This window comes from Colossoma macropomum, unplaced genomic scaffold (genome assembly GCF_904425465.1).
Source record: "Colossoma macropomum unplaced genomic scaffold, Colossoma_macropomum, whole genome shotgun sequence".
Lineage (NCBI taxonomy): Eukaryota > Metazoa > Chordata > Actinopteri > Characiformes > Serrasalmidae > Colossoma > Colossoma macropomum.
The window spans coordinates 31,944,314-31,957,664 of record NW_023494786.1 but is presented as its reverse complement, the minus strand read 5'-3'; the positions used below and the strand labels follow the sequence as shown (position 1 = coordinate 31,957,664).

Sequence of the window (13,351 nt, the reverse complement as noted above, 5' to 3'; positions counted from 1 at the left end):
AATTCTACATAGTCCTTTCTGACTTTCCAAAGTAGGGAATAGTGATCAGGGACCATTTCTGTTCCAATAACAGAATTCTATATAGTCTACACAACTTTCCAAAGTAGGGAATAGTGATTAAGGACCATTTCTGTTCCAATAACAGAATTCTGTATAGTCCTTCTGACTTTCCAATGTAAGGAATAGTGATTAGGGACCATTTCTGTTCCCTATAATGGTGTTCTACATAGGCTACCATTTTTTGAACAGGAACAGTGACTAGGGGACACTTCTGAACACAGTGAATATGTAAGAAGATGGCCTTTCATATCCATAAAGACCTGTGTATATATGGTGGCAGTAATAGTTTTACAGAACCTCTCGTCATGCCTTCATCATTTTGATTGGACTGTAGAAGGCAATGACAGACAACTCCAATACACTGAACGCTATTAAGATCGTAAAAGGTACTAGGTCAGATAAACAACTGTGTCCAGAAATGATTCAGGGCATGTGTGGCGGAATTATTCCCATCAATCGTTTCCTTGTTCCTGCCTCCTCATTGTGTCAGTGACATTACCTCAAAACCCTCAGGCGCCGGACCCTCCAGTCCTCCGACCGGGCTGGGCAGAAAGTCAAAGATGTTCTGCACTATTTCTTCATCGCTGGCTTCCTCTGACTGAGTGGCTTTAGTGCTGTCCTGTGATTGACTGAGCACCTCTTCCAGTCTCCTCTGGCGCTCCAGGGCAGCCAGTTCCTGAGCCTGTTTCTCCTGAGCTGACAAGATGGCCTGGAACGCCACCAAGAGATAAATGTTTTCCGAAAAGCATGGCACTGAGATGAACATAATGACCATAATCTAGACTGTATGGTGACCCTATTTGTACTATTCATCTTTATTACACTGCAAAAAATGATGTCTTAGTGAGTGTAAACATCCTAAATGTAGTCAATAAATCTAATATTTCTCATTATGAGTCTGTTGTAAGAATATTGTGAGATTATTTAACTTATTTCTAGACATTTTTACTTGTTTTTAAGCAGTTTTATCTTATAAAAGTGTCTTATTTCATTGTCAGATCATGTTTCTTGTTTTAATCATTATTTCTTGAAATGAGCAAAATTATCTTCATTATTTCTCAAAACAAGTAAACTAATCTGCCAATGGAATAAGACACTTTCACCAGATAAAATCACTTAAAACAAGTAAAAATGTACAGAAACAGGTGGAATAATCTTATAATATTCTTACAACAGACTCATAATGAGAGATATTAGATTTATTGACTACATTTAAGAAGTTTTCACTTGTTAAGATATGATTTTTTGCACTGTAAAAAAAATAATTTGACAGTTTTATTGTACAAACTATTGTTAAAAGTCCATATTGATACACTTTTGACTCAAAGGTCTGAGTGCTGCTATCAAAGGACAAAAAATGTGTGAACTTTGGCTTCCTTCCCAAGGCAGGGCTGTTATCAGTTATTCTTCGGCAAGATCTAAACCAGTGTGCCCAGCTACGGTCCTGGAGGGCCAGTATCGAGCACACACTGCAAAAAGTGATATCTTAGTGAGTGTAAACATCTTAAATGTAGTAAATATATCTACTATTTCTCATTATGAGACTGTCGTGAGAATATTGTGAGATTATTTAACTTATTTCTAGACATTTTTACTTATTTTTAAGCAGTTTTATCTTATAAAAGTGTCTTATTTCATTGTCAGATCATGTTTACTTGTTTTAATCATTATTTCTTGAAATGAGAAAATTATCTTCATTATTTCTCGAAACAAGTAAACTAATCTGCCAATGGAATAAGACACTTTCACCAGATAAAATCACTTAAAACAAGTAAAAATGTACAGAAACAGGTGGAATAATCTTATAATATTCTTACAACAGACTCATAATGAGAGATATTAGATTTATTGACTACATTTAAGACGTTTTCACTTGTTAAGACATTTTTTGCAGTGCAGGTTGGTGATTTACCTGCTCAAACACACCTGATTCAACTCACCTGTTCGGTGCAAGGTTTAGTAGGAGAACTACCGGACTGTACTGGCCCTCCAGGACCGGAGTTTTGCACCTTGGATCTAAACAATTTTCTATTTCTTACAAACCAACAAAGGGAACATCCTTATTTAATACAAACGCTTTGAAAGTACTGGTGGCCCCAAACCTGAGGCAGATAGTGTGCTGTGCAGTACTGGGCCACTAAATACACAGAATATCTGTCCAACCATGAGACTAAAGCACTCTTATTCATGCTGTACGTTTGCCTGTAGGCACAATGATAATAAACCTGAATTAAATTAGACTGAGCCCCCTGTAGATTCACTGAAAGACTCACATCGTCCTTGAGTCTTTTGAGCTGTTTCCTGGCCAGCAGTCCTCTGGTGTGGGCCTGCAGCAGGACGGCAGCGGCCCGTTTTTGTTTCAGCCCTTTCCGAGCCAGAAAGACGCGAGTTTGTGTCTGCAGGGTAACGACGGCGGCCCGTCTGCGCTGATACTGCAGGATGTCCTGACGGCCATGCACGATAGCCTGGAGCCGGAGAACACCCTGCAGCAGCTGGGACAGGAGAGAGAGAGAGTCCAGGGTTTAGCAGAATGTGATACATACAGAGATCACCATATTCACAAATACGTGAGATCTACGTTTCAGCTGATACTATTAGCCAACTAACACAGTGGGCACTGATAGGTAGGTAGACAGAAATAGCAGAGTTACAAGAGAAACAGAAAGAACCGTACCAAGCACACAGCTGTGACGGAAGAACTGAGTTTTAAAGCTGTGACTAGAGACAGTACCCAAACTTTCACTTCAGCACAGTTTTTTTAAAAACAAAATGTAAATCAAATATGTACACAAAAAGACAGACAGACAGACAGACAGACAGATAGAGACACTGAAAAAAATAATATCTTAACAAGTGAAAACTTCTTAAATGTAGTCAGTAAATCTAATATCCCTCATTATGAGGCTGTTGTAAGAATATTATAAGATTATTCCACCTGTTTCTGTACATTTTTACTTGTTTTAAGTGATTTTATCTGGTGAAAGTGTCTTATTCCATTGGCAGATTAGTTTACTTGTTTAGAGAAATAATGAAGACAATTTTGCTCATTTCAAGAAATAATGATTAAAACAAGAAACATGATCTGCCAATGAAATAAGACACTTTTATAAGATAAAACTGCTTAAAAACAAGTAAAAATGTCTAGAAATAAGTTAAATAATCTCACAATATTCTTACAACAGTCTCAGAATGAGAAATATTTACTCCATTTAAGATGTTTACACTCACTGAGATACCATTTTTTGCAGTGTAGACAGACAGACAGACAGATAGACGGACAGACAGTCAGACAGACAGACAGATAGACAGACAGACAGACAGATAGACGGACAGACAGTCAGACAGACAGACAGATAGACAGACAGACAGACAGATAAACAGACAGAGAGACAGATGGACAGACAAATAGACAGAGACAGAGAGGTACATAGACAGATAGATAGACAGACAGATGGACAGATAGATAGACACACAGACAGAGAGATAGATAGATAGATAGATAGATAGATAGATAGACAGACAGACGGACAGATAGATAGATGAACTACTAATCCTATAGAAATAGCAAAGTTACAAGAGCAACAAAGAGAACTGTACCAGTCTCACACATGAAGCGATAAAACATCCTGAATTTACAGGAATCTTATAAGAGACGTTTCTTACTTTCGCACACGCTTTACGGTCTCGATAACTTCGCCAGTTTTTCTGCACAGTCAGAGCTGCACTTCTCTTCTTCAGAAACGTCTTCCTACAGAGGAGCACAGCCAGCTTAGGAACATGCAACTGTACAGAGTGTCTGGAGCTGAGATTAAGAGTTCACTTCAGGGTTGGGACGCGCTGAGCAACATCTACGGTCTGAGTTTATCAGCTTTGTATTCAGAACCGGAGTTAAGGTTCAGGAACAGAGCTGGACACCATTTATCATTAAGTGAACCTAGGAACCCTGTTCTTGGTTGTATATTGTTATTGAACTATGCTGAATGCTGAATGTTGTGTACACGAGTGTAAATACGATGGCCTGGATAACACTTTATTACTTCGATGCTTTGTAGGTGCTTAAGTTCATTATATTCCTTTCCATTTCCTCTTTGTGTGTCTATCATCTTAAAGCTGCATTTGTTCAAATGAAATGTCTTTTACTTCATACGAAATATTCATGACCCCAGTCCTAAAACTACTGAGAATCAACTGAGATTCTTCAGTTTGAGCATTTAGAGCTCATCTATAAAGGATCATCCAAACAAAGGAGGACTAAAACTAAAACACAAATGAATAAGCAAACAAAGTACAGAAAACAGTACCTGTCTTTGTGGCCCAGCATCAACCTCTGGATAATAAGGGCCTTCCTGTTGAGCTCCCGCTCTCTCTCCAGCTCCAGAAAGGAGTCGTGGTAATCCTGAGAACACAGAGTCAGATGAATTAAGACAAAGTCAACAATAAAATATACAGAAGACTGAAAAACGTACTTCCTTATGAAAGCAGTTTAAGTCTTTAAAGTTAAAACACAGTAAGAGGCTATTTCCGCCTCTAAATCAACTCTTCTATAATAATAACATGGTCTAACAAAGTTACAAATACATGCAGATGTGATATGGGTCACTGACATGACGTGCACTTTCTGTGCAAAAATTAATAAATACATGACTTATAAAATTATTCAACAATAGCCCTTTATGTGAAACAATTTTCAGTGCGTTGATATAAAATTGATCTTAGTTTCTTTTTGCTCCCAGAAGTCTTAAAATGACAGGTGATGCAACCGTCCAACCATACATGTTGATTAAGTAAACTATCATAATATAAAACTCTAAATAAAAATGTTTGCCATAATTTTACGTTTGAAAACTTTAAAACAAAAAACATGTTGCAAAAAAAGGCAACTTTAAAAGTTCTCAACTCACTGAGAAACGTTTGTCTGCAAGTTCTTACGTCCTCAAATGTCAGGTGGCACAACCAAAAACAAAGGACTTTTATTATGACACGCTTTTACAAAATAGGGGGCAGGGCATTGCCTCATAAAGAAGACCCCAAGTGACCTTCATGCTACAATGTAGCCTTGTCACAAATATTGTAAAAAATGTGATTTTTGTGTCGTGGTCAGAACGGTTCTGTTTACTATGACAGCTGGTCTGACCTCAGGAGAACCATGATAATGTGTAATTATTATAATAATCTTTATTTATTTGAAAAATGTAAGTATAAACTCAAGTTCAAAGACAAAGGTTTCTACAGGTGTCTAAGTAGATAATAGCTGTTTTATTTGAAATTAGTATGAAAAGTCAGGTGGCGCAACCAGACGTGCAGTTTTAGTACCTGAAGTAGGCAATTAAAGCTAACCCTCACTATATTTGAGATATAAAATGCACACAGATATAAATGCATATATATATATATATATATATATATATATACATTAGATATGAAAATGTACATCATGTCCTTTTTAATAAGATTCTTAAAACTGTAATTTTGAAGACCTTTATTGTCATTGAACTTGCAAGTTTACAGAAGACCAGCCAAATACCCTGAGAAAGATTTTGGTCTTGCCGATCCTCCAGTCCTCTTCATCCCGAATGACGGCTCTGCAGATGGCATCACAGCAGTCTGACGGAGGCTCCTGTTAAACGTAAACTCTCAGATCAAACACCAGAATCCTGGACAACAGTGTACGAACATCAGTGCAGTGCAGCAAATATTACTATGATGTTACTACACTATATTATAATAAGTAAAGCAATACATTTATTCATTCATCTTCTAGGCTGCGTAAAGTAATTAATAGGAAGTTAGAAACCAAAAAATGAATCCACAAAGCTGTAGATGATCCTAAAATGACTAATAAAGATGTTTAATAATGAAATTATTGTGCATTACAGACAAAACAAATGTAAATAGATGAAGTACAGTGTGTTATTTAGCATTTATTAACATCTTCTCGTCCTCAAAATACTTATAGTAAATACTGAATAAAACATCTTAAAGTATTCTGGTATCTAGTTTATGCTAATCAAATCTACAATGTTAATAACATGTTAATAAATAAATTATTACTATGAAGAGTTACATTCTCCATCAATCTGAAGAACCCTTTCATCATGCAAAGAACACTTTAATCATGCAAAGAGTTCTTTGAGTGTTCGAGGAATTATACAGAACCACTTTCTTAACTAAAGAACCCTTTTTGGTGTTATATAGAACCCTTTTCGAAAAGGTTCTATATAGAACCATTTACAACACATTTCAATCTGACGAGCCCTTTCACGGCGCAAAGAACCCTTTAATCATGCAAAAGGTTCTTTAAGTGTTTATGGTTCTATATAGAAGCATTTTCTTTACTGAAGAACCCTTGAAGAACCATAATTTTGATGTTACATCACTCTATTAAAATAAGTAAAGCAATAAATGTATTAATTCATCTTCTAAGCCACGTAAAATAATAAGTAGAAAGTAGAAACCAAAAAAATTAATCAATAAAGCTGTAAATTCTAAAATGACAAGAAAGATGCATAATAATGAATTTAATGTGCATTACAAACAATAAACAGTGTGTTATTTAGCATGTTGTTCTCAAAATACTTACTAAATACTGACTAAAACATCTAAATGTATTCTGGTGTCTAGTTTATGCTAATCAATGTAATAACATGTTAATAAATCATTTATTACCATGAAGAGTTGCTCCTAACTTTTGAAGACTGTCTTTCTGACTACTTCACAACACAATAGTGTGTTTCATAATACAACAAACTTCACAACAGTGAAAAAAAAATCACTCGTGCCGTTTCTTACCTTGTTCGGGTCGCAGTCCGTGGTCTTCAGCAGGACACGATAGCGTCCCAGAAACTCGGTGAATCGGTGGCGGATGGGGTATCCTGACTTGCGTATTTTGATGGTCTCCAGCATCCCGGAGTAGCGGAGCTGCTGCATGCACAGCTCGCGATTGAAGGCCTAAAGCAGAGCGAGACACACAGGGTGAGGTGTGTATGAGGAGAAAGTGAAGGCCATGCAGTAACTGAGCAGGCGGGTGAGGATACCATGGACAGCTTGTTGTCGTTGGGTTTGAAACAGCGAATGAAGAAAGGGTCGCACAGAGAGAGCGCCCTCATCAGGGAGTCCAGAGAGTGTCTGAACTGACTGCTGAGCGTGGACACCTGCCTCCGCGAGTCATTCCCCTGCTGTACAAACACACATGAACCACCGTCATTCTCATTCATTCACAGGAGAAAGCTCAGTCAGATGGTTGTTACACTGCAAAAGATGACGTCTTAGTGAATGTAAACATCTTAATTTTAGTCAATATATCTACTATTTCTCATTATGAGACTGTCATGAGAATATTGTGAGATTTTTAAACTTATTTCTAGACATTTTTACTTTTTTTTAAGCAGTTTTGTCTTATAAAAGTGTCTTATTTCAATGCCAGATCACGTGACTTGTTGAAATGAGCATGATTATCATTATTAGTAAACTAAGTAAACTAATCTGCCAATGAAATAAGACACTTTCACCAGATAAAATCTTATAATATTCTTAAACACTGCAAAAAGACAGATAAAAAGACAAATAAAAATCACTACTCAGAGTTTTTAAACATGGTAATACAGTCTGTTCAAATACTGTAATACGCAGGCCTGTCATAATATTCGCATAATCATCTAATCACAATTATTGGAAACACTTTATAGGTGTCATCTGTCATAAACAGCTTTGATCAAAACTGGCAAATGTAACGTTTATAGTGAATAACGCCTGTTGGAATAAGCATTTAGAAACATTTATGCAGGGTTATGTGGGTTATGTCAAGCTTGTGTAGGCGTCATGTTCCCTTATAAACGGTACTCTACAGTAAAGTGCTGCCCAATTTTTTAAGCTGACCACAATTATTGTCCACAGTTGTGAGCTTTTATAATTGTATGTTTACACAACAAACAGAATGTGAACACGTTCACGTTCATCCACTGGGTAGAAGCAAAAGCATGGAAATAAAAGAAAGCGGAAAAACGCATTTATTAAGATGTTACGCATATCTACATAGAACCCTGAACACTCATAGAACCCTTTGCATGATTAAAGAGTACTTGCATTGTGAAAAGTTTGTTCAGATTGACGGAGAATGTGCTGTAGATGTTTCTATATAGAACCTTTTTGAAAAGGGTTCTATGTAGCAACAAAATGGGTTCTTCTATTGTAATAAGCCTGACATCGTAACACTTGAAGAACCCTTTTTGGTGCTATATAGAACCTTTTTCAAAAAATGTCCTATACAGAACCATCTACAGCACATTCTCCATTAATCTGAAGAACCTTTTCATGAGGCAAAGAACTCTTTAATGTACACTACATTAATGCACTTATACTGCACATATATTTTATTAATGTGGAAATTATGTACATATTCATATTTAGTCAATTCAATGTAGCACTATTTTCTTTACTACGTTAATTTCTTTCTCTAAAAGGCTTTTGAGCATGAAAGATGTTGGCCTCTAAAAGTGGCTGTCAGCCCCTGTCAGTTTTAGTGTTTCACACCAATCTTAACCTTTTGAAGGGCTTTATAATGAGCTGATCAGTTTAGTGAGGTGTTCAGTTGACAAAACACTAAAAACACTAGAATGTGTGCGAAAGACTGAGGCGGAGAAGCAGAGCTTTAAAGCGTAAGCTGTACCCGTAATGAGCTCTTGGGGGTAATAAGGACCCTGCTGTTGTTGTTTTTGGCAGGTTTGGCCACACATGCACTCAGCTCTTTCTGAAAGATCAGCTTGAGCAGCTTGCTGGAGGACTTCTGGATCAGGGTTATGATGTCCAAACTCAGGGCATCTTTGTTTTTCTCCAGGAAACCTGAGGACACCCGGAACAAACACTCAGTAAAGCAACACAAACAGAGCAACTCTCCGCACAAACCTGCACGACAAGCTTGAACAAAAGGAAAAGAAGCACTTCACTGCGTACATACTTAATAGTTTGACCCCTTTAACAGGCCAGGTCCGGCCAGTGGGCCCAGAGATTCATTACACACTTCTATAACCTACGCATAGCTCAGCTAGTTTGCATTTAAGTCCCTGTAGTTACTGAATAATGAGCCATAGTATTCAACAAGCCTGGACTTTTAAGGGGTTAAAAAAGCATGAAGCCACTTGCGGTTGTGTTCCAATAGTTTTAGCACAGTTATTGTTTCCTGCTTTAATAAAATGCAGAACCAATAAAATACAATAAAATACACCATTGATAATTAAATAATTTAATTATGTATTTGGGTCATTCTACAGAAACGTTTCTGTCTCTCCATAGGAGTCACTGGTGTTACTGATCCTCATTGGTGTTACGCATAATAAAGGAAACACCAGAGACATTTTTAATGAACAATGCATTTTAATAAAACAGCTGCTACAGAGCATCAAACCACATGTCAATCATGGAATATCCACTAAAATATGGAATTTAATCCATTTGGATTCTATTTGTTCACAAGGACCTCAGAATAAAGTCGGTCACACCAGTGACTTCAGCTAAAAGCTTCATATGAAATCATGAGCTAAATGAGAAAATCTCTGATAACTGAAAGACACAGTGGACTCACCATGTGCTTTTCTTCATAGATCCTCAGAAAACAGGTAAAAGGAAGTCGAGTGATGTCATCAGTGTGACTTTTATTTCAAAATAAGAGATTTTTTGTTACGCTGTAACACCAGTGACACGACTCCTGGGGAACTTTCATTATATATTTTATAATATTTATTTGGATTCGCATTTGGTTTCTTTATGTCATTTAAATCACATATTTCATAGTCATGTATAGATTATTGTAGTTAAAATTTCAGAAAAATGTGTTTTTGTCTTCAAAATATGGCCTCTTTACACATGACTGTGAGGACGAGCTCTTCTGTGGTGCTTGGAATTCTGTATGATTGATTTATAAACCAATATTGCTGAACTGATGGCTAAAAAGGGTGTAATTGCTAAAATAACATTGTTTTATTTAAAAATGTAAATAAACTGTAACCCTAACATGTTTTTCAACTGTAATATATCTGTAAACACTAAGGACACAAAAATGGACATTTCTGTAGAATGACCCATTAATAATAACCACAGTAAATGATCCACCCACCAAGTAATGTGCACAATAAGCTGTCAATGATTACTCGCATTAAATGCACAATAAACTTTAATAATTTACGATTTAATACTAAACCCCATTTCCACACTGAGTATCTTAGAACAGCCTTGAAAACGGCTCAGCTTATAACATTTTAGAAATGGTCCTATCCTGTTCATTTTCCATATTAATGTCATTTACAGAGAGGGGTAAACGTCAATACCTTTGCAGTCGTAGTAGACGACCCCAGCAAAGTGCTGGATGCCAAACTGCTTGCTGTGGTTGCTCCTGGACAGGACATAAATCTTGCTTCTGCTGTGTACCTGGTTCATTTTGTTCAGCAAGGTGGTGTCTGTGCCCTAAACATAAAACAGACATAAAAACACTTTCACTCTCTGCACTTAGAACAGTGTCTGAACGTCTGGAGCTCCACAGCACGACTGAGCAGATTCCCTTTCCTAATTCATGATTCAGCTCATAAAGGGACTGATAACTGTTTTCTGACCTGCTAGTCATACATTAAAACACACACAAATCATCTACACTATATGGACAAAAGTATGTGGACACCCCTCCTAATTATTGAGTTCAGGTGTTTCAGCCACCCCCATTGCTAACAGGTGGGTAAAATCAAGCACATAGCCTTGCAGTCTCCATAGACAAACACTAGCAGTAGCGGGTCGTACTGAAGAGTTCAGTGACTTTAAACATGGCACTGTCATAGAATGCCATCTCTGCCCTGCTAGATCTGCCCTAGACAACTGTAAGTGCTATTACTGTGAAATAGAAGCATCTAGGAGCAACAACAGCTCAGCCACAAAGTGGTAGACCACGCAAACTCAAAGGGTGGGGCTGCTGAGTGCCGAAGCACACAGTGCCTGTCCTCTGCTGAATCACTCACTAACTGCCTCTGGAAGCAACATCAGCAAAATAACTGTGCATTAGGAGCTTCACGAAATGGGTTTGCATGGCCGAGCAGCTGCACACAAGCCTGAGATTAAAATGCACAATGACAAAGGGGTGGGGGGAGACACTGGACTTTGGAGCAGTGGAAACATATTCTGTGTACGTTACCTGCCTGACTGCACTGTGCCAGCTGTAAATTTTGGTGGAGGAGGGATGATGATATGGGGCTGTTTTTCAGGGGTTGGTCTAGAACCCTTAGTTCCAGTGAAGGGAAATCTTAATGCTTCAGCACCAAGACATTTTGGACAACTGTACGCTTCCAACTTTGTTTGAACAGTTTGGGGAAGAACCTTTCCTGTTCCAGCATGACTGAGCCCCAGAGCACAAAGCAGCTCCATAAAGGCCTGACTGGGTGAGTTTGGTGTGGAAGAACCTGACTGGCCCTCACAGAGTCCTGACCTCAACCCCAGAAAAATTCTAAAATCACTCACATGAATCACTTGATTTCACTCAGATTTGAGTCTTTATCCTCTAAACCTGCTACGTCAGTGAGCCAGAACTGATGGTGGCTCAGCCTTCTTGCTGAGCCTCCAGACACAAAAGTGCAGGTTTATCTGCTCAGATTTGAGTCTTTACCCTCGAAACTTGCATCATTGAGGCTTCAATGAGCTGAAATTAATGTGTGGTTGTGTGTAAAGCTGTTAGGACTGCTAAGCTAGTGTAAGGAAGCTGCTAACATCTAGCAGGCTGGCTGCCAGACCACGGTGTTTCGACCCCAGGGAATGTTGCCAGGGGACATGTGGGCTGAGGCAACGAGGGAGGAGCAACAGGTTGCCCCTCTCCCTCTCTGCTCAGGTGCACATGCTGTTCTTAATGAGAGTCAGGTAATGCCGGTTCAGCATCAGGCTCATGCCATCTCTCGCAGCTCTTGGGTTTCCGGCACGCTGACCTCATGCCGCCTCCCATGGCCCTCATCGGGGCCTGGAACATCCTCTCATTGGCATATTTAAGAATATTGCACTGTGATAGGTTCAAGCTCATTTGTGATGATATAACTAAGCCGCCCCATCAATCATTTCTTTCAGATGCACTAAGGAATTCTGTTTTCAGTGGAAAAATTCCAATGGAATTCTGCATTATAGCTACACATATACAAATATCAGTTCATATATTCATAACAAGCCATCCAAGAGGAGTTAACCATTGAAACACACTTATGAGTGCAGGGTGTCTCTAAAGTTGGGAGAACACTAAACCCCGTAGTGTTGGGACCATTTAGGAATGTAGTATAATAGCAAAAATAATAATAACGTGTGTATAAAAACTGAACTATATTCAAGTTATGTAAGCACATTTTTAAACCTGTGTTTTTGCTTCTTGTAAGTGTTCTGTAAATTGTGTAACTGCTTCTGAAATATATGTGTGATTTAGCAGCAGTTCTAGTTTGACTGGCCTTGGGGAAGTGGCTCTCCTCGTCAATCAGAGCCAGGACGTTGAGGGGTTTTAGAGCCAGCAGGTCCAGCGTGCGCTGGTTATCGGTGAAGGAGATGTTTTTCCATGTGATTCCCTCTTTAAGGTATTCCTCCTGCTCCAGCTTAAAGATGTGCTCCACAAAGAACTGCTGCAGCTGCTCATTAGCGTAGTTGATACACAGCTGCTCAAAACTGGACACAAAGACGACACACACACACACACACACACACACACACACACACACACATTTATTATATATATATATATATCGCTGCCTCATATCCGCATTGTTGTCGTTTTTCAGTTTTTTACATAATTTGAAAAGGCCTGTTGTCCTTTACATTGTGTGTAAATTTCATGTAGAATGGACCAAAAGAAACAGACCAGAATGACTTGGAAAGAACTCTGGTTCCATTGACTTACATTAAAAGTTAAGTATGTTTTTTCCTTCTCCTGTAAAGTTACCATTTTGGAGATACGAGGTTTTCTTCTGACAACAGCGATTTGTATTATTAATATATATTATTTTTATTGTGTGAATGCTGGATTCACATGTACTGATTTCCAAACTCATAGGGACATGAGGTGAACATGAAATTTAGTATCTCCAATCGGCCTGACTGCATGTCTTTGGACTGTGGGAGGAAACCCACACAGACACGTGGAGAACATGCAGACTCCACACAGAAAGATCCCCGGTTACCCGGCCGGGGAATCAAACCCAGACCCTTCTTGCTGTGATGCAAGGCATTTCATTTGCTCCATTCATCATAAAATTCATGAAAACCCATACAATGTAAAGGACTACAGGCATTT

At 38.3% G+C, this 13,351-nt stretch overlaps 1 protein-coding gene across 1 annotated transcript in view; it reads right to left on the bottom strand.

Moving 5' to 3' along the window:
* myo7bb (myosin VIIBb) overlaps window positions 1–13,351 on the bottom strand; it is a 61,419-nt gene that overhangs the window by 31,353 nt on the left and 16,715 nt on the right. The window contains exons 12-21 of the mRNA XM_036565360.1: window positions 12,516–12,726; window positions 10,380–10,515; window positions 8,726–8,898; window positions 7,095–7,235; window positions 6,850–7,008; window positions 5,585–5,677; window positions 4,362–4,456; window positions 3,724–3,808; window positions 2,334–2,552; window positions 560–769 (exon numbers count right to left, since the gene is read on the bottom strand). Coding sequence (XP_036421253.1) covers window positions 560–769; window positions 2,334–2,552; window positions 3,724–3,808; window positions 4,362–4,456; window positions 5,585–5,677; window positions 6,850–7,008; window positions 7,095–7,235; window positions 8,726–8,898; window positions 10,380–10,515; window positions 12,516–12,726 — 1,522 coding nt within the window. The remainder of the gene's footprint in view (window positions 1–559; window positions 770–2,333; window positions 2,553–3,723; window positions 3,809–4,361; window positions 4,457–5,584; window positions 5,678–6,849; window positions 7,009–7,094; window positions 7,236–8,725; window positions 8,899–10,379; window positions 10,516–12,515; window positions 12,727–13,351) is intronic.